This window comes from Aspergillus mulundensis, assembly GCF_003369625.1.
Source record: "Aspergillus mulundensis strain DSM 5745 chromosome Unknown scaffold_1, whole genome shotgun sequence".
Lineage (NCBI taxonomy): Eukaryota > Fungi > Ascomycota > Eurotiomycetes > Eurotiales > Aspergillaceae > Aspergillus > Aspergillus mulundensis.
The window spans coordinates 2,075,829-2,097,264 of NW_020797889.1; the positions used below are offsets into that span (position 1 = coordinate 2,075,829).

Below are 21,436 nucleotides of genomic sequence, written 5' to 3' on the forward strand. Positions count from 1 at the left end.
TTGAAGCCAGGTGGAGGTATACCCTGGTTATATTGTCTACCCACCCACGCAGCGGTGCATTGAATGTCCCGGCGACATTGATTAGCGCCCTTTACCTACATTCTATCGTTACAATCTACTTTTAACTCCCACGATCGTTTTGCGACTTCGCAATTAGCTTACGAAAACAATGTTGCTGCCGCGGCTATCCACGCTCTTGGGCCTTGCTGGCCTTATGGCCGTGCCTGCAGTCAATGCCTACGACGGCGATGAGAATGTTAAGAGCATTCCGGTGTGTATCTTCTACGTACAGCTGCTGTTACTAGTAACTAATTGCCTTGTATAGCTACGAACTCACAGTCTCTCTGCCGTGCGTCTACCTACTCTACTCGCTACCGCCCCGCTATACACTACTGCCTGACACTAACGCCCGCATAGCCCTACTTGGATTCAGACTTCCAAAGCCGCTGGTTCGATTTTGGTGGAGATACTGTGATTCGTGCCGACAAGTACGCTCCTCTGCTCCCCTTGTTGTGTGGGCCTCTTATCTTTGAAGAGCTCGGGCTAAGCTATAACCACACAGATACGTTCGTCTCACAGCAGACCGGCCGTCACAGCAAGGATGGATCTTCTCTCGCGTTCCTCTGACCGCAACGAACTGGGAGGTTAGTGCCCACCATACAACTACAACGGCCGAGACTAAGCGTGGGACCAGATCGAGTTTGAATTCCAGATCCAAGGAGAGGGAAACCTGCACGGCGATGGATTCGCCATGTGGCTCACCAAGCAGCGCGCGACACAAGGTCCCGTCTTCGGCTCAACAGATAACTTCGAGGGCCTGGGAATTTTCTTCGACACCTACAAGAACAACCGCCCCGGCACATCTTTCCCCTACGTCATGGCCATGATGGGCGATGGCAAGACCAGCTACGACCAAGCGCACGACGGCAAGGCCAATGAACTGGCCGGATGCTCTGTACGTTACGCCGATGTTACGACCATGTTATCGCATCTCGAATACTAACCAGCATAGGCTCGCGGTCTCCGCACAACCTCCGTCCCCACAAAAGCACGCTTGACCTACTTCCAGGACAAGTCGCTCACGCTCGACCTGCAATACAAGTCCGAAGGCACCTGGACCAACTGCTTCACGCTCACCAGCCCCGAAACAAACATCGCCATCCCCTCCGTCGCATACCTCGGCTTCTCCGCCGAGACTGGCGAGCTTAGCGACAACCACGACATCATCTCCGTCAAGGCCCAGAACCTGTACAATGTCGCCGGCTCGAAGGGTACTAGCGGTAGCGGGCCCCCTCGCAGCGCCGACCGTCCTCAGCGCAAATTCAAGAAGCAGTCTGGTAGCTGGTCGTGGTTCTTGTTTAAGGTCTTCTTCTTTATTGCGGCTATTGGCGGTGGCTATGTTGGGTGGACTGCGTATCGGTCTAGGACGAGGTACTCCAGGTTTTGAAGGGGAAGTAAATTGTATATGGTGTTAAGTGCTGTGGTGGGTTGATGTTAAGACATGCAACGCAACGGAAAATAACAAAAACGTTTCTATCTCTTGTCCCATATCCGCCTTGCCATTTCCGATTTCTTGTATCTGCTTTTGCATAGCCATGATGTATGTACACTCTATCTTCGGGTTTACTTTGCCATATAAAACGAGGCAAAAGTTTCAACTACCTATTTGTCTTTCTTCTTGGCTGGGAAATGTATATGAATTCTGAACTTTCTAAAGAAAATGGGGGTATCAGTCCTAAAAACGCCAATGCCATACCATGCCAATGCAAATACAGATGTTGTTGCCCGTCACTTCTTCAACTCGTTCCACAAGCGATCAATAATCTGAAAGACTTCCGTAACACTGCGCATAACAGACTCGTCAATTCCCAATGCGCCATACCGATGCTGAATTTTGTCCGGGTGCCATCGAACCCGCTCAGCCTTTAGCGTAGATAGCAGTGAATCATCTGTAGTAGCGTCGTTTCGAGCATCAGAACCAGAAGGCTGCGGTGGAGGGGGAGCCCGACGCATAAACTCCTCCACATTCTCTCTGTTAACATCCCTCCTTTTACCCGACTCCACGGGCCAGAAGAGTAGATTCCGCACAGTGTTTCTTTGCCCTCCATCTTCACCTCCGCTTGGGCTCTTCTTCCGTGCCTCTTCAATCTTCTCCCAAGAACTAATGTAGCTCTCCCATACCCCCTTCCAAGCCTCCTTTATCTTCTTCCTCTCTCTGCCCCGCCGTAAGCTATCCTCCATCGCCCTCTCAAACTTCCTCCTCTCTTCCTGCTCCCTAGCGGCCTTTTCAGCACGGGCCCGCGCCTTTTTCTCTGCCCTGATGCGCTCCTGCTCTTCAAGCATACCTTCTCGCGACCGCTTCCACATCTCGCCGCGCACGTACGCCGCATATTCCTCTTCGTCCATTTGATCGAGTTCGCTGCGTCCATCTCCATTGCCGTTGTTATGTCCCAGTGGAGCAGCGAATGAGTGTATAGGCTGTCCGTAAACAGATTCCCAGAACGCAGCACCTTCGTCGTCACCTAGCGCGTCGAAGAGAGATTCACGGAACGCGGTGTTGGGAGATAACGGAGCGCCTGGGTAAGAAGGTACTGTGCCGGGGGAGGGAGAACGTGGAGTTGCGGTTCTGCGACGTTTGTGTCGCCGGTAGCTGCGATCGTGGTCGCGGTCATCGGATCGGTGTTTATGACTGCGACTATGTCTGTGGGATTCGTGTCGTGAAGATCCAGAGCTAGATTTTGATTTTGAGGGTTTGAAGCGGAATTTCCCTTTGCTTTTGCTGTGGGCCGCATAATCGTCGACTTTATGAGCGGTAGGGTTGGATTCGGCGTTGGGGTTGCGGTCGTTATTCAGTGAGCGCGGTTTATCATCTTCCGGGTCCATGATGTGTGGTGTTTTCATGCGGGTCCGGATTTTGAAAAGAGTTGAGGGCGAAATGAGAGCATCATCTGTGGTATCGAGGAATCGAGGATGCGGAGTTGGACCCGAGATCGTAATTTATGTTATCACTCTTTACACTAGTAATTTTGGATGCAAAAAGCTCGGCGTCGGCGATTCCCATGCATGAGGCGTTAACGAAAAACGAGGTACCTCAGAACAGATAGACCAGATGTCCGTAAGATATCACTGTGATTTCTCACATGCTGACTCTTTACTCCGCAATTGTCTCATCCAAGGATCAGATATGACATCACACGCTATACGATGATCAGATAAGATAAGGTACTGTAGATTACGGCTGCAACGTTACCGCGACCTCCGCGACAGGCAATCAACCTTGCAATTACCAGCTTCCCTCCGTCATCGAGCACCCATCCATGATACATCTGGGCTATCGCAACAATGGCCCTCGTCGCATACTCCGATTCTGAAACCTCGGACTCTGAACCAGAAATTTCCACTCCCGCCGCCCCAACACCAGCAGCGAAGCCCGCGTCGTCCTCAAACGCACCCTCGGCCTCCGCGTCAAAAATCACATCAATTGTTGACAAGGCTAACCCCCGCAAGATCCGTGTTGCCTTGCCAGAGATTAAGCCCGAAGTACCCGGTGATGAAGGGGAGGATGGTCCCGCGCGCAAGAAACCTAAGATAGGCGGCGGTGGCGGCGCGTTCGCAGGCTTCAACTCATTTCTCCCAGCGCCCAAACGACCCAGTGCGGTGGTGGAACAGGAAAAGAAACTAGGCGGTGGTGGCCCCGCCCGTAAGGTTTTCAGTTTGAAGACGGGGGCTGCGCCGGGGTTTGATCGCGAGGCAGATGAGGAGATGAGGAAGGATATGGCGTTCGAGAGCTTAGGGGGAGGCGGGGGTGACGACGAAGATGAGACGATTCCCAAGGCAGGAAACTTAAGGGATAGTGAGGATGCGGAGTCTACGACTGTGATGAAGAAGAAGCCCGAGGAAGTGGTTTTGAAGGGGAACCCGATGATGTTCAAGCCGTTGTCTGTGTCGCGGTCGGGGCAAAAGAAGAAGAGGGGGCCGATTATACCGCCGCCATTGCCAGAGTCCAAGCCAAAAGCAGTAGTGACGGTGGAAGGGAAGGAGTCAGTCGTACAATCGGAGGTACAGGCACAAAAGCCTACTGCTCCCGCTCCAGCACCCAAGCCCAAGGTCAGCCTTTTCTCCTTGTCTGCTGCAACGGAAGAAACAGCGATGCCAGACTCGTCAACATCAGTGCTTGGTGCAACATACGAGCCTCTGGTTTACACGACGAGCGAGAACGCACCAGCAGCAGGCCCCGCTCCAGAGACCGAATCGAGTCCCGCCGCATCAGCGCAGTCGGCCCAGACGCTGGACTATATCGCGGATGATCTGAATCTCTCCCGTTCTCAGCGACGCCAATTGTTCGGTCGTAACGCCGACCCTTCTACCTCAAAAATCCTGCACTTTAATACAGACATGGAATATGCTGCTAATCAGGAGATGGCGCACAAGGAGCTTGCTGCAACACAGCACAACCCTGTCCGGGCCATTGCTCCTGGCAAGCACACGCTGCAACAGTTGGTCAACGCGGCGAGTACGCAGAAAGAAGCCTTGGAGGAAAGCTTTGCGTCTGGGAAGCGGAACAAGAAGGAGGCTGGAGCGAAATATGGTTGGTAGGTGGTCGTTCATATTATACCACGGTTATACTTGTTTGTGTTAGTTTGTATAAGAGTCTTGCATCTTCACTTGGCGCCTAAATGAATGATGAGAGAGAAATGGTTTAAGTAACGAAATGTCTAATCAATGAATTCTATAAGTACTTGTACAGCAGTATACACAGTTTGCCACCTATTTACAACAGCAAAAGAAATGAAAACATGCTTTTTTAGGCCCCAAAACTCCATAATGCAAACACTCAATCAGTCTATGAAGAAACATCAACAACCTCCGCGAACCACTGCTTCAATGCTGTAGCCAAAACAGCCGGAAGCTCTCTCACGTCCCGCACGACAAGGTAATAGGGGAATGGGAATCCCTCCAAGTACCGCTTCATCCTCAGTTTCATCTCGCCGGTACCGCTCTCAGTATCCGGCTCAAAGCTGGCCTGCGTAAGGTCTAGGATGGAGTTGCCCTTTAGAGCGTCCACAATGATAAACACGATCATGATCCGCTCCTCCTGGGCCTGGCGGACAAGCCGCTTGATGGTCTCGTGGTCTTCGCAGATACCGTCGGAGATGATCAGCTCTAACTGCCAGAGATCTGCACCGCCGCCAGCAGGAGACTGCTTGAAGCGCGCTTCACGGAAGAGAGCGATCGAGTCAGCGATTAACTTGCGCACGTTGGTGCCGGTTTGCTGGTAGCTGAAATTCTGGAAGACCTGGATACCAGCCTCGGAGGAGAAGGGCTTGCCGAAGTCGTGAGCAACACGGACATGGTCCTCGCTACCGAAACCAAGGACGCAGAGGTCTCCAACTTCGAGCATGCTCAAACTCTTCGCGACGAGGGCGAGCGTTTCAAACGCGAGTTGGCCACTGCCGCTCTCGAGCATGGACTTACTGTCGTCAACGGCAAGCATGATTTGGTAGTTGCGCTTGGAGGGAACAGAGCGGCGCATCCAGATTTTGTCGCGCTTATACTGAGAGGCGATATAAGGGATGATGCGCTTGATGTTGAGACGTTTACCGGTTCGGAAGTCGCCGCGGAGTTTGGTCGCGAGGGTTGGAGCTAGGATTAGGCGGAGCTGTTCAGTTAGGGAGAGGGAGAGGGCGTTTGTTGCGGATTCGTACTTCGACCACAGGCGTTGGGCTTCATCTCGTGGGGTTAAAGGGGGGAGAGTGGAAGAGAGGTGGATGGCGGCTAGGTGGGAGTCGACTTCGTCGAGCTCTTCGGTTTCTGCTGGGTGGGCTTGGGCGTCGCTTGGATTTTGTTGGGCTTGCGATGTTCCTGGGATAAAAGCTCCGGCTGCCTGGTTGTCGGTGGGGGCGCCGTCGTGATCCAGTTGCATTGCATCCTCCAGTTCGTTTTCTGGGAGGAGTTGAGGCTCATCGGACGCGTCAGGCAGCATTTCTTGATCGGTGGGTTTAGATTCTGACTCCACGCCCTTGTTCTGGTCCAGAGCTTTGGCTTGTTCTTCGTTGGCTTGACCAAGGGCTTGGGTATCAGCGACGTCGTCTTGGTCTGCCAAGTGCTCAAAGTCTGCATCGCCCATCTCTGTGTCCTGAGGCAAAGGCTCGTCTGTCTCGCCTTCCTCCTGTTTTGAGGCATTCTGAATTTCTTTTTGTCTGCGATGCCATTGTTCAAGGACATCACCCAGCTTCTTGAATGCCTGTAACTGAGGATCTTCCGGGTTGACATCGTCCGCACCTCCCTCATCCCTGGACCTCTCGTTTTCTTCACCCTCCTTGGCAGCACCGGTTTGTTGATTTTGTTCGACGTTAGGATCAGTAGAGCCGTCTTGTTGCTGTGCGTTGCCGGAAGCGCCCTTCTCCTGGTTCTGGTCTTGCTCGGCACCGAGACCGCCATTGACAGCTTCGCTGGGAGCGACTTCTTCTCCAGCATTCTCATTGTCATCCCTTTGGGCAAGGAATTCGTCTTGCTGGGTCTCTTCAGGCTCTTCACCCTGCTCCTGTGCGTCTTCTTCACCTTCAGCTGCATTGGCATTCTCCTCTTCGGGCTGAGCTTCCTCGTCCTGGTCAATCTCTTCCTCCTCGCCGGGGAGGTCGCCAGGGCCCTGCTCTTCGGGATTGTCCTCCTGCATCTCATTCATCTGTTCATCGTTCGGTGCATCAGGAAGATCATCGAGCCCATCATCGCTGCCGAAATCCTCATCATCCATGCCCTTCTCGTCACCATCAAGCTGCATCTCTTCCGGTAGATCAAGTGTCTCCTGTTCCTGGGCATGGGGATCTGTGACGTCCATATCCTCGCGTCCAATAGCCTCGCCTTCATCATCAGGCGCTTCCTCTTCTTCATCCTCCTCTTCCTCCTCTTCGCCTTCTCCCTCTTTCTCGCCCTCTTCGCCCTTCTCGCCTTCTTTCTGCTCCGGGGCTGCCGTTTGCTGATCAGCCTCAGTAGCACCCTTGCCTTCTTGGTTCTCCGTCTCCTTCTGTTCCTCGTCATGGCCACCATCCCACATCTTCTCATCAACGGCAGATGCATCAAGGTCATTGACGCTGCCTACCTCCTCATCAATATCGTCATCCTCTCCCTCGTCGCCGCTTTCTTTGTCTCCATCTTCTTCTTCTTCTTCATGCTCGCCCTCCTCACCTTTCAGGTCTTCCTGGTCCATATTCACAGCATCTTTAGACTTATCCATATCCTCTCCTGCTCCTTCTTGTTGTTCCTGTTGCGCCAGCTCAGACAGGTCTTCGTCATCACCAACATCTTTACTGATGTCTTCGGCTCCTTCACCTTCACCAAGACCTGTTCCGCTCTCCAACTTTCCAGATTGGCCTTCTTCATTTGACTCCTCATGTGGGCTACAGAAGCCTTCTGATGAGACCTGAATGAAAGTCTTCGCAAGTACATAAGACATCTTGCATGTCTCACGGTGCACTTTGAGGAAGCGGCCCACGATGTCTTGGCTAATATCGTAATATTTGTTCATGATCGGCAACAGGCTCGCCAGAAGCGAAACTGCTAGTGGAATACCAGCCTCTGAGTTCTCCTGTATACGATGTAGGGTTTCTAGCACATCATCCAGAGCTTTCGTGATATCGGGCAGATGCGCCGACTTCAGAGCTCTAGTGAAGAATTCGTCACTGCGGGAAAGAGAGCCAGTGGATGTAATCAAAGCTGGCACCTCCTTGAGTTTCTGGAGACTGACAAGTATCTTATCCGTGGCCGCAGTAAGGCTCGAGTCAAAGTCTTCGATTGCCAACACGTCCACGTTTTGCACGGTTTCAGCGGGCCCAGTCTTGGCTTTAGTCCAGGGGAGAAGCTGGTCCAGGACAAAGGTTAAATCAGGACGTTCGCGAGCCCATTTGCCAATATCTGCCTTCAGTTGATCCAGGGAGGACGCAGCTTCGTCGAAGGTATGCTGATGAAGTCTAGAAATAACTCCACTCGGCAGCTCGGGAAGGTGGTTGATAGATTGTCTCAGACGGTAAAACGTCTCTTTCCACGTCTGCAGGCTTTTGGAAATTTCTGATGAAGGAATCTCAGAGAATTTCGAATGCAGCTCCACAATCGTTAAAGCAAGTCCGAGAGTGGGCACCAGCCATGCAACTGCTGTTGCTACTTCTTGCTTCCCGCTAGCAATTTGGTGATTAGAATGAGCAATAGAGTTTGTTCCCGACTTCCAGAGGTTGGAAACCTTGGCGAGAGTGTACTGAAGCGTTCCTAAATCCGATAGAGCCGGTGAAACGGCGGCTCTCTGTTTCCTAATCATGAACAAAAGATGCTCCATCGACCCCAAACTCCTCGACACTTCAACATTGCTGAGTTCCTCGGAGTAGCTGCGTGAGGCTTGACGAGCACGCGGAACGAGGTCTAAAAGTCGGTGGAAGTAGCCATCGCAATTCTCGATCAGTTGCATTACCGCCGGGTGGGCGGGGAGAGACGGGCTTGTAGCAAGCACTTTAGCAACGGTAGCCTGGGATTCGACCAAGTCGGTACCGGCATTACGCTTGACACCAAACTCCAGAAGCTGTCGCAAAGTGTCCGCATAGAAACGACGTTTTTGACCCTTGAGGTGTTGAACATCGGGTTTGTTCTCCTCCGTCAAGACCTTCGGGGTCTGGGTTCGGAATTCTTTGATACTTTCAAGGAAGAATTGAACAAAGCCGCTGAGATCGTTACCAACATCGAATTCGTCGGAAATTGTGGTGTACATGCTGAGCATGTTCTTGACTGTGCCTTCCGGGTTCGTAAAACGAGGAGGTCGGGTAGACCACACTTTGCTTCTTTCGCAAAGGACCAGGGCTTCCGGAATACTCGTAGAGGAGAAGACCAGCTCGCGACCGGAAACGCCGGTTTCTTCTTCTCGTTCGGGCATATCTTGGCTCAAAATCTGCTCAACGGGCAGTCCCAAAACTTCGCGGTACTTGCGCACCAATTTGAACAGCTTGACATGTGAACGCTTAGCACTCTCTCTAAGGGCAACAATATTTGTGTCCTTCCAGCTTGCGAGTTGTATCTGTTCCTTGATATCCTTTTCCAGAGCAGAACGCTTGTCAGTCAGCATTTTGTTAACAGCGGGTTGAAATTGAGCGTAATGGTGAAGGAAGTTGTCGAGTGCAGATACGAGCTGCTTCAGCGACGGATAGTCTTGCACATAGAGGAGTAAGAGGGCTCGGAAGTTCTTGATGAGCCGGAGCCGCTCGCTGTACTGGCCTAGCGTAGTTGAGTGCGTGAATTGCTCCAATGTACCAACCACATCCTGGACATGGTCACCCAGATACGCGGGTCCGGACTCTGCAATTTGGATTGGCGCCCTAATAAGTGCTTCGAAAGCGATAAACCACCATGAGCTTACGTCCTGGTCACACTTGTCCTTCTCAAGATCCAGGAGCTTTGCCCAAGTTGATAATTCCAATCGCCGCCAGGAAATGATCATGTTGGTAAGTTCATCGTAGTATGATGCTGCTGAGTACTCTCGACTGGCTACGAGCTGCCATTCATGGACAAGAGAGTGAAGCTTCTCGACCTTTGTCAGAAACTTAGCAACGGGTTCGGAATGCTTGAACTGATAAATCTCTTTGCAGAACGAGATAACATCACCGGGAACTGCGTGATCCGGCCAGGCCTGTTGTATCTGAGCAAATCGAGCTTGAATAGAGCGTGTCAAAGTCAGAAGCTTCTTGGCTTCGGCCAAGTTCCGGTCAATGTAGAAATTATAGCTTTTGGCCGACGGGGTGGTTCTCTTGATAAGATCATCTTCAAGGAGCAAAAGAATAGCAGAAACCTGCTCCTTTGGAGCGACGTGTGGAGAAAGCGAGTTGTTGGTTTCAGACCAAATCGAACCTAGCAGCATGGCAGACTGCTTGACGTAATCTAACAGCACTGTTCCACTATCGGCAGCCTCAAACAGTTTGGCGTGAAGATCGGCCAGTCGAACCGCGATAGCCTTGGGATCAGTCGCGCTTGACAAACTGATATCTTGGTCCGCGCCCTCTTCATATGTAGGGAAGAGCTGGTATAACTCATTTGCATCGACTTCTTCACTGTCCTCCCAGGATCCTTTGAAATGATACATCTCATTCTTGCGGGTGTGTTCCTCTTGATCCTCCTTCAACTTTGCCTTCCACAACATGTAAAATTTCTCGACAATGCGTAGGAGATTCTCGCGCCCAGTTTTGCTATGAAGAATACCAGGCTCCATGGCTTCAGCCACCCTAAGCGATGATAAATCGTGGAACCATGAATCTGTGGCGTGTTTGGAGTCTTGCCTGCACGAGCCATTGTCAAGCGACAGGATTGATCGACCAGAAGCTCCAAGGAATGGCGTGCTCTTACAAACGGTCCGCAGAAGAGCTGTCTCATCAGGTCCATGGTCGGGGTTTGAGCCGAGAGAAAGTCCAAGATCTAATATTTGTAGGAAGCGAACGACAAGGGTGGTGATATCGTCATAGGATCTATAGTTGGTACTCAACCGCTTGCTCAATTGCTGAATATTGTCCCGCAGTAGCTTTCTCGTACGTTCGTTCTCGGGGCCCTTCTTGGTCGCGTTGATCAATTTCTCTGGGTTCCGGCGGAGAACAGATTTGATGATGCTGGCGAATTCGGCGTGGAGAATGCTAATTTCCGAGGTAGCTGGACGTGTGACAGAGGATGGCGGAGGAGTTGAACCAAGGCTGTTCAATTCATGCTGCACGATTTCATGCCTAATGTTCGTAGCTTGTCCCGAAAAGACTTGCTCAAACAAGATGATTGATTCAGCCTTCGAAGCAAGTTCAGCGACACGTTGCTGATGTCGCTCCCTCTCGACGACTAAGCTTAGGGAAGGATCGAATGGCTTATCAGGAACAAATAGCCACAGGAGAATAACCGCCAGTTGCACCAATGCGCTTGCAGTATCTTGCACAGCATCTTCGCCGGTAGACCTAGTCAGCAACGCTACAACAAGCTTCGGAAGTGCCTTATCAGCAATGGCTTTGAAATAGTGGTTGCTGGGTAGGTTCTGCGCCAGACGAATGTTCAATGAGAGCAAACTTGGTGGCAAGCCTCGCTTGCCTGCCAAACGTAGAAGAGTGACCAGTTGCTCAAAGGATTGCGGATTGAAGAACTCCTTGTGAACATCGACAAACTCCGCGGTAAGTTCCAAAAGCGCCTGTCTGACAAGCTTGAGCTGATCCAGGGCGATTTCTCGACTGGTTAAGGCTAATGCTTTGGAGAGCGTCTGTTTTTCAAGTTCCAGGGCGTCCATCTGACCAAGGCTGACGCGATCAACATAAGCCAACTTGTTGAGCAGCGACAGAGAAACAGTGCCGCTAACGGCTGTTCCACACCCGGAAGATCGCTGATATCCTGAAAACAAGGACAGACGATGAAGGATATCCGGAACCCGGCTTTGCAGCTTTGATGAATTCAATGGCTGAGCAGGACGGCCAGCGAGTAGAGCCAAAACGGATTGGACGGCAGTTTGAGGCGCAGAGGGGCTTCCATCCTTAAGGGCCGCAATGTCATGGTATTGGCAGAGTATCTCAAACTCGTTCGAGAAGTACGGGCTTTGAGTCAACTCGGAATCTTGCACCACGCTTGCCAGACCCATCACTGTCTCTCGGAGACTCTGCTAATTGTTAGTATGGAGAACATATGACAGACCGTGTGTCAGATGCCACAACTTGGATGGTCAAGAACTTACTTGCACGAGATTTCCCTCATCGGCACCCTTCAAAAGCAAGGATCTTTGCGTTTCGACCAAAGAGTTACGCACTTGGCTCAATTGAGACAAGTCAAGACGAGTCCGGTTTGCGATTTGCATAAACTCTGACGCGACCTTCTCCAGATCCAGCATGGAAGTCAACTGGGCGGGAGTTGATGCTGTTGCTGGTCTCCAAGATTCCCAGAGCTTCTGCATCCCGAGACCTGTAGTAAGAGCCCAGTTTTCGTGGAAGCGTTCAAGCGCTTGAGACAGAGCATGAGCCAGTTTGGTGAAAGCAGCACCTAGATCGAAGATCGATGAGCACAACGTTTTACCGATCTGAAGGTAGATCAAGAATTCGCCCTCATCAACTTCAGTAGATGCTGTAACTCTCAGGATATCCGCACAGAAGTTAATGATTGCACGAAGAGGAGGCATAGGATCATGATGGTGGATGAAATCACTGTCTAGACTTTGAACAAAGTCGTATACAGCCTGTCCGCAATGCGCAAGGAAGCGGCCAACTGGCTGTGTCGAATCTTTCATCAAGGCAGGTATGCGCTTCGAGGCTATAGATCGCTGCAGGCGACTCATTTGGCTTGGTTTTAGAGACTGGCTTGATTCGTCTGCGAGCAATAGGGCCTGTTTGAGGCGATGCAGATCAAGCTTCGACTCCTGCAAATGCGCCAGAAGGATAAGTGAGTTGAATGGCAAATCCTGCTCCAAAACTAGAGCCAGAGGTTCATTGACCAAAGGATGAAGCGGTTGTAGATGGCCTTGAATGGCGAAAGTGACGTTCCCTAGGTTGACGGATTTCTTGATGGAATCGAAAGGTTGGCAGAACTGATTGTCGTGTATAACCGATGCGTAACGATCCAAAAGTCTCGAGAACTGGCCAAGTTGGAGATCAGACAAATACGGAGAAACAAGATGTTGTGATCGTTGGAGATAAGCTAGGTCCGAGATAGACAGGTGGTCCAGGCGAATCTCGTACGATGGTTCAGACACTTGCTCTAAAGCTCCGAAAGGCCCGAACGTCCAGAGAGAGCGAAGACGGTATAGGTAAGATTGGCTGGTATAGGAGGGAGTGGAGGAGTACTTCTGAACAAGTTCCTCCTGGGGCAGGATGCAGATCTCAACACATCTATTTCGCATGGCGCGAGAAAGCTCTCCGTTTCTCGAATCCATTGTCAAGAAGAGCCTAAAGTTCGGGTGAGGTTTGATGATTCGGGCGTTTCCATCTTCAGTGCGCTGCTCATTGAGAATGAGAGACCCGTTTGGCTCCGTCAAGGAGTTCAGCCTGTCGAGGACAGAGGGATTACAAAGATTGGCGTTGTCTAGGACAACCCAGTCTCCCTTCTGCACAGCCTGCGTCAAGACACCCTCCGTCCACTCAAAACCAACCTTAAAAGTCTCCGACTCTTTGGTGATCCGAAACAAAGATCGCGATCGTTCAAGTAGCTGTTCCAACGCTGGTTCGGGATATAGTTGATGAACGGTTTCCAGCAACGTGCATAGTATTTCGAGAGATACGTCAGGGCTCTGTAATCGTTCATAAAACTCAACGAAGGCAGAAATTTCTTCTGGAGAAGTCCCAGGCGAGTAACCGGAAAATATTTGCCGTCTCACAAAGAGCAAAATATCCTGCAAAAGGGACTGTTTCTCCCTGTTGTGGTCAATCTGCTCGAAACCCCCGACTAGGTCCATTGTATCAGTATCGGCACTCAAGGCTAGCTCGACCAAATTGGCTCCATTAAGAGCAGCAAGCTTTCTTATCAACGTTGTTTTGCCGCATCCTGAGGCTCCCACCAAGATGCTTGGCCATGACTGCTCAATGCAAAGCATGAGAGACTCAAGGATAGGGAGATCCTTCGGGAGTATCTCGAGATGCGGATTGGGCGTTTCTTGCAGCATTACATCTCTTTGCATAACTCCAAGCCCGACCTGCATACACTCCGCAGTCATATTATGATAGTAACTCTTGGCTGCGGTTGAGACGCCGTCAAAGACATGCTCATATAGATGGCGGACTCGTTCCCGGTCCTCTTCCGACCTAAAACGTTGGGAGATGATAACGTCGAGGAAGTTCTTTGTATGAATTTGCAAAGCTCCACGATCAGCCAGTTGAAGCCATCTTTGGATGTCACGCAGGTTGACCTCCCATGGACCACCCAAAACACCTAACCTCCTTTCCTGGGTAATAGCGGTATTCAACGAGGAAACAAAATCAACAAGCCGTTCGGTCTGCCTGGTGGGACTGCCGGGGAAGAGTTTGGCGCATATGCGTTTCAAGTCAGCGTCGGTGAAGCTATCAGCATACACCACGGTAAACCGGTTGACGAAAGAAGCCGGCAACCCCTTCCTACCACCTCCTTGATGATGGGGATTTTGTGCCGCAAAAAGGACGAAATTCGGGTGCCGCTTGAAAGTCTGGTCAAGTTCCGCAATGTAGACCATCTGACGATGGTCCAAACAAGCATTGAGACCCTCAAGCACCGACTGAGAGGCCAGATTCATCTCATCCAAGAGGACCCAGTCGCCACGCTGCATCGCTTGCAGGAAAGGTGCATCCCGCCACGCAAACTGACCTACATCGCCGCCTTCAACAGGCACATCCGATCCAAACAGATCCGTAAGATCCGTTTGCTCAGACAGATTGATTCGGGTGAGCGGCTTCCCTAGGGCTCGAGCAAGGGCAGTCACAAGTGTTGTCTTACCAACGCCAGGGCTACCTTCTAGGAGAATGGGTTTGGTTAATTGTAATCCGCGAGCAATTCGTACTGAGTTGGCAATAGTGGTCGGCGCATCCATGATGAACTCAGGATCAGGTTGAGCATCACCCTGGATGGTGAGATGGAAGGGCCCCACGCGCAAGGCTCGGTCTTGGATATCGATAATAGACCTTTGCTCGTAGATACTTGCGGCATCGACGTCAAACAGTTCTTGAAGTTTATCCAGACACAGCTTTCGGTTTGCCACGAGATTATGCAACGTACTGGCAAGCATCGCGGCTGGGTTAGCGCCTAGTGTGTCTATGAACACCATTGCAGCACCTTGGATGACGGCAAACAAGGGTTCAGAACCCTGGCATTTATTGACGAAATCAACCCAGCCCAGAAGATCGCGGAGGGAGAGGGAGTTGGTAGAGGACCCCTGGAACGTCCGCTTGAACCACTTAGCGAACTGTAACATTGCCCGAGGAATGTGCTCCGACTCCATCTGTAGTTTCCTTTGAAGGATCGGAAGGATATCTTCATCTTCAGAAAGCTGAGGGGCCCAAATCTCGGTCATCCGATTTCGAAGAGCAGCAGAAAGTTCTCGCTTTCCATAGTCGCCTCCGGGGTTCATGGTTGAAAGAAATTGGAAACCGCTGTCCGCGACCACCATTGAATCGATAGGGCCCTTTTCTGCTAGCAGTATCGACCTGTGGGGTTCCAGCACACTGTTGAGTCGTTCCAGCACCGAGTCGTCGGCGAGAGAAATTTCATCAAGCAGGAAAAATTGGCCTGTCCTCATGGCTGTAATCAAACTGCCATCAGTCCATTCGAACAACGCATTGAGACGGGCAAGGTTCTTCTCAATTCTCTTAAGCAGCTCCGAGTCGCATTCTTGTCGCTGTCCTTCACTAAACGTTGCAAAAACTTGTTTCAACTCTTCAAACGACTTGGTCTCGTCTCGCAAGAGTGTTCGCAAGTCGCTGACCAGACCATCTTCGATAGCCGTTCGATTTCGCACAGGGCGTTGGGCACCGATGAGATCGCCAGTTTCCAAGTTCACATGCGCATTGACAATGTGCAGCTGCTTTTGGTAGGCATCTGAGACTGCTTGACAAAGTTGAGTCTTTCCGCAGCCGGTCTCACCCACAAGCAGGATAGGCTCGTTGTTATGGAGAGCTGTGGAAACCAAGATAAAAAGTCTTCTCATAGCCCTGGTCCAGACAATGCCAGGGGTTAGTTGCCTTAGCATTGGTGCACGCTTGTCCATTTCAGATATACTGTAGAGAACCTCTTCATCTATCTTGACCTTCATAACCTCTTCAATCACACCTTTCACAGCTTCTCTCTCTTGAGGGTTTCGCACCCTCTCTGCAAGGAGCATGAAGCCATTTACAGCCAACTGCTCTCGGTCATCCGCTTGCCGCAGAGCCCACCGGAAAAGATCACGCAGGGTGGCGAAACTATTCTTTTGCTCAAATAGTCGGTTTGATTGGCGCAATAAAGAGAGTTTCCGATATACTGAAACGATCCGGGTACAGAAGGACGGCGCGATCTGTGACCGTTCTTTGAGAATGTATTCTAGCTCGCTCTCTGGTATGTCGTCGAAGTGCAATTCGAGGAAACGATTCCGAAACGCGCGGGAGAGTACTTTTCGGCCTCCATAAAGCCCTGCAGGATTCTGCGTTGCGAATAGCATGAAATTTGGATGAGGATGAACCACTTCTTGTGTCTCAGGGATGAACAGCTCACGATTATCGTCCAGAAGTCGATTAAGCGCTTCCAAAACGTCTGACGGCGCCAGGTTCAGCTCGTCGAGGACAATCCAGTAGCCGTTCCGTAAGGCCTCAACCAGGACACCTTCCTGATAACGAAGAGTACCGTCATCATCGGAAACATAGGAACCTAGATACTCTTGTAGATCGGTGTGTTCGTGGTTATTGATGCGTACGAACTTATTTCCCGATACCTTAGCGAGATACTCGATCATACTGGTCTTACCGGCAGAGGTTGGGCCCTGAAGCAAAACAGGGAATCGGCGGGTAGAGCTCGCTCGGACAAGGTTCTTGAGGTTCTTTTCAATGAACGGAGTTATGATATAATGGGGTTGTTCTTCCGGTATCGAATGTCCTTTCCGCATCCAGTAATGTTTGAAATGCACGTACTCGTTGCCATCATTGGGGGGTCTAGGAGTTTGCCCAAGTAATGCTCTGACGTTCTTCACATTGCTGAAAATGTGCTTCTCAAGCAGCGGCATCAACAGCCTTTCGGATTCACGGCTCAAAACTGTCAGAAAGCTCATGGAGAACCCTTCGAATATTGCTCGTCTTAAGCCATAGATTTGCGCATGATCGGCAGCGTAGATGAGCGCACGAACAAGGGTTCGAATGCTAAAGTGTGGTCGCTGACCTGCACCGTCTGTGAGCTTGTTCTCGTAATTGAGCTTCTTGGCCTCCATGTAGAGCTGGGCGAGATCTGGTGCAGCCCTGGCATCACTCAAAGTCAAATCACCGAGGTACTTCTTGATCAAAGACAAGAGGTCATCCAAATCGTTATCAGGGGATTGCACATATAGTTCGGTGAATCTGGAGCGAAGGCCCGGTGGAAGGTCCTTTTTGCCTGCGTCAGTTGCCGGGTTCATGGCGCCGAATATTCGGAAATCAGGGTGGCCAAACACCCGTTCTACATCGCCAGCCTCGGAAAGCAACACGGAGGGGGAACCCTCACTGCCGTGATGCAAAAGACTTGCGATGTTTTCGAGGGTGTCAGGTGACGCGAGGTTAACCTCGTCAAGCAGAACCCACTCGCCATTGCGTAAGGCGCGAACAATCTTTCCCTGTACGAAAGCAAACGCAAACTTGGCATCGCCCTGGGCTACTTGTGCTTCAAAGTCGTTGAGCTGTGCTGCAAATCTTTCCCATCTCAGTCGCAGATGCTGATATTTAGGGGAGTCCAATTTCCTTTTCTTGGTGGGTTGTTCACTTTCTGCAGACTGAGACGAGCCATTGCCTGGCTTGAAAACGCCATCTGCCAACCGAACAGCTTCGTGCCAATGATTAACCAAACGCACCCAATTCCCACTGGCAACATTCTTTGCAATCGAGGAAAGAAATTTTTGATTCTTTTTTGCAGAAAATGTTAATTCGAATAGGGAATTAAACTCATCGAACATCGGAATGGCCATTGTACGAATGTTGACTGGTTTGAAGCCACCCAGTAGGTCGCTACTTTCACTTTGTTGTGACAAGTTCACTACTGTGAGTTTTTGCCGCATCAATGTGGCAAAATGCTGTATGACAGTCGTTTTACCGATACCGGTCTCTCCAACGAGAAGAACAGGCTCGGCCATCTCGACTGAAGCAGCGACCTGCTCCATCAACTTCAGGGCGGCTCTCGTAGTAGCAAAGCGAGATGTAGCAGCTGCTAGTTTAGATGCAGAACCGCTCGGAACCTTAATCTTGCGGCAAGCCTCCCTACCAAGTACGAGATTGCTGCCCTGATCCAGGAGCGCTGGTGTCCGCTCATGTAAACAAAATCTTGCACGTTGCGGCGAAATATGAAGTGCTTCCGCGACTTTCAAAGCCAAAGAATCCGAGATTGTCGAGTCTGGTAGATATTTGAGGAAGATGTCCACAACATCAAGAAAGATTTCGTCGTCAGTGCCTTCAGGGGTAGCTTCAAATCCAGTCTTCACGCCCAGTCGCTGAAGTCTCCTATGCATTCTGCTACAGAGCTTGATAAGATCTCGCAGTCCTGGGGTACGACCTTGAGAGCTTTTGATGGCGAGGCTTCCGTGAAACGAGGAGCAGAGCTTCTGATAAACGTCCATGATTGTGGGAACCCGAGATTCGAGCAAAGGGAACTTTTGCGCAATCACTTCTTGAACCTCGCCTATCGTAAGCGGATCGACCTGTACCCTATTCCATAATCTGCTTCCAAGTATTGAAGTACTAGGGGCAACCTCCTCGCCGGCGATATTGTACGACGACTTCATCGTAGCGATAATTTTGAAGCCTTCCGCGCATTTGATGCGCTCCCTTCGACTAGCTATAGTGAGCTCACCCTTTTCAATGATAGGAAGGATGAGACCAATGACTTCAGAAGGAGCGCGATCCAAATCTTCAATTAATATCCATCGGCCTTCTCTCGCAGCTTTTGTCAACACACCGGGTTGCCAGGCAAAGCTGCCCGTTGCTGGAGATGTTGAGTACATTCCAAGAAGGCTTTTTGCATCTGTTTGCTCGTTCAGGTGAAGTGTCACCATAGATTCCGCCTGACCCATGACGCCTGCAACGTCATTGATGAGACTGGTCTTTCCTGAGTTCGGCAGTCCGACTAGAAGGATTGGCTGAGGAGTGATTAAGGCACTCGCTATCCGTCGCAAATTACTCACTGCTGTGGGTGTTTTCACAATTGCAGACGGTGTGAGCGAGGGAACAATCTGACGAGGTATTAATACGCCAGATACTTCTGCGGTTCGTGCAGTGAAATATTCTCGCAACTGCTCCACTCGAGAAAGGCTCTCGGAGTAAGATCGCGTGGTCCTCAGCGAATGGAGTTGCCGTTCTAAGGTAGTCCATCGACGCTCTTCCCAAAGCCCGAGACAGCGGTAGTCAATCGAAATACCTTCCCAATGCCCCTCCACGATGTCATCCCCGCAATGTGACCACAAAATCCTCTCCGTCGATGCATCGGCCGCGCGCATATAAAGACAGAAACATCGTACCGCAAGATATCGAATCACTTTGTCGTCGTGTTGAAAAAGGGTCTGTAGTCGAGATGGAGAGATGGCCGGTGAAAAGGCTTCTAAGTCGAAAGAAAGAAGACGGAATATGGCAAGTAGTAAGGTGCATATTGTGAGGTCGTCTATTTGCAAGTTAGTCGAAGCATTAGGTGCAGCCAACGCCGACAGAGGGCCAGCCCGGGACATGGCATATTGGCTTGCGAAAGATCGTAAATGTGGTGCGAGCGGCAATATTCGTGCAAATGCGGATATGACTTCGGTTTGGTCAACGCCGGACTCGGGCAGTGTCCAGCGCGCAGCCAGATCAACGAAGATCGGCTCATAGATGTAGAAGAACTTCTCCGTAAACCCTGATCTCAACGCGCCGACTGCGAGCGCATTCAGGTACTGAGTCCCGGAAGCTGTGCGGATGAGGGCCGCGATCTCACCCGGCAGCTGTTCGAGAAGTTGGGACTCATCGAGAGTCCCTTCGTAGGTAGGACTGGCGCCCATCCTGAGTCCAACCTCCCAGAACTCTTCTGTCGTGTGTGAAAGGAGAAGAAAGTACAGTACTTTTTTCCGCCATCTTTTTTCTGCCGATATCAGGGTGGCAGGTCCCCACATAATTGCGCGAGGCCGGAACGAAGTGGAGGCCCGCGCACGATAAATTGTAGGTCCCGGCTCCTAGTCACGTGAGCTTTATTAAGAATTATATAAAATAGTAAAATAATGCTAATTAGCTAAAAGAAATAAAGCTAATTAACTAAAAAAAAAAATAATTATATAACTTTTTTACTACTTTAACTTTGTAATATAGTTTTTTTAATAATATAATAGCTTAAACCTTAAGTTTATAATTTTTTTTTTACTCGCGGTTTATATAAATAAGTTTAATTATAAAGCTAATTATATTTTATAGCTAGTATAAAAATATATTACTTATATTTTAATTTTAATAGCGCCCGGGCCGCAAGCCTTGTAGTACTTATAATAATTATAAAAATAAGGTATATTTATACTACCTTATATATATATTATAGCTACTAATATATAATAAAAAAAAAGTAAATAATTTATTATAACTACAGGCCTTTTTAACCCGCCCCTTTAATATTTTTTTTTAGTAAAATTAACTTAAATATATAATAAGCACGCCTGTTATAACTAAAGCTAAATTATTAATATTATAATATATATTTATTTAATAACTTATAATAAGTAGAAAAATATTATAAAAATATTAAATAATAGTATATTTAATAAGTGGTAAGTTAGGTAGCTTATATAATTACTTTTTATAAACCTTAACCTTTTTATTTATTTTTAATATACTTATTATTATTAATAATATTTACTATCCTTATACCTCTTTCCACGCCTATAATAGCTATATTTTTATTATTATTTATACCTTGCCCGCTGGCTAGGCGCCTGTAACTAGTTATTATTATTAATAAAAATAATATTAAGTTAAATATTAATAGCTTTACAGCTATAAGCTCCTAATTTATTATTAAAAATAATTTATTTTTACCTTTATAAATTACTAAAGTTAACTTTAACTTTTTTATATATATAGACCTAGACCACGCTTTTTTATTATATTTATTTTCCCTAATTAATTTTATATATTTAGCTATTATAAACTATAATTAAAAGCTATTAAATAACTTTTACTACTGGCTTAATATATACTAGCTAAAAACATGTAGTTATTATTAAAAATAGTAATTTAATATAAATCTTTAAAAAAGGAATAATATTTACAAGTATTACGTGTTAATTAATTAAAATTAAAAAATTTTTAAATTTAGTTTATAAAATAAAATAAATCCTGGTAATATTTTTTTTTACCTTTTAAAATTAATATAAATTAAGGAAATACTAATCACAAGAGTTTATATATTTATTAAGGTTTATTATATTTAAGGTTACTAGTATTTATATAAAGGCTATATTATTAACTTTTTATAAAATATTAGTTAAGTATATAAATAGCTTTTACTTTTACCTAAAAATTTTAAGGTGTTAATTTTATAATTATTTAATTTTAGTATAAACTAGGGAATGCACCTATAATTTTATTATAACTTTAAAATATAGTGTTAAGTAATTAAATAATAGCTAAATTATTTTTAGGCAAACTATTTGGGGTATTAAAATATAATTAAAAATAATTATAACCTTATATAATTATTAAAAAATAAACTAGTTAATTATTTTATTTTAACCTAGGAGCTGGCTGGTAAGCTAATTATTTTAAATAATAGTTAATAA

The 21,436-nt window shown here is 48.5% G+C and overlaps 4 protein-coding genes across 4 annotated transcripts; 2 read left to right on the plus strand and 2 right to left on the minus strand.

Moving 5' to 3' along the window:
• Positions 1 to 169: 169 nt before the first annotated feature.
• DSM5745_02191 (legume-like lectin family protein) lies at positions 170 to 1,447 on the plus strand (the record flags this gene model as incomplete). The annotated part of the gene is made up of 6 exons (XM_026744207.1): positions 170 to 271; positions 326 to 349; positions 418 to 488; positions 563 to 644; positions 695 to 955; positions 1,013 to 1,447. The coding sequence occupies 6 exons, from the start codon at positions 170 to 172 to the stop codon at positions 1,445 to 1,447; spliced, it is 975 nt and encodes a 324-aa protein (XP_026607370.1).
• Positions 1,448 to 1,788: 341 nt separating this feature from the next.
• Positions 1,789 to 2,883, minus strand: DSM5745_02192 (uncharacterized protein; the record flags this gene model as incomplete). The annotated part of the gene is made up of 1 exon (XM_026744208.1): positions 1,789 to 2,883. The coding sequence occupies one exon, from the start codon at positions 2,881 to 2,883 to the stop codon at positions 1,789 to 1,791; it is 1,095 nt and encodes a 364-aa protein (XP_026607371.1).
• Positions 2,884 to 3,342: 459 nt separating this feature from the next.
• Positions 3,343 to 4,596, plus strand: DSM5745_02193 (PRCC domain-containing protein; the record flags this gene model as incomplete). Its single annotated transcript, XM_026744209.1, has 1 exon — positions 3,343 to 4,596. The coding sequence occupies one exon, from the start codon at positions 3,343 to 3,345 to the stop codon at positions 4,594 to 4,596; it is 1,254 nt and encodes a 417-aa protein (XP_026607372.1).
• A 247-nt stretch (positions 4,597 to 4,843) lies between these two features.
• On the minus strand, positions 4,844 to 19,672 carry DSM5745_02194 (AAA family ATPase midasin; the record flags this gene model as incomplete). The annotated part of the gene is made up of 2 exons (XM_026744210.1): positions 4,844 to 11,647; positions 11,723 to 19,672. The coding sequence occupies 2 exons, from the start codon at positions 19,670 to 19,672 to the stop codon at positions 4,844 to 4,846; spliced, it is 14,754 nt and encodes a 4,917-aa protein (XP_026607373.1).
• Between the last annotated feature and the right edge of the window lie 1,764 nt (positions 19,673 to 21,436).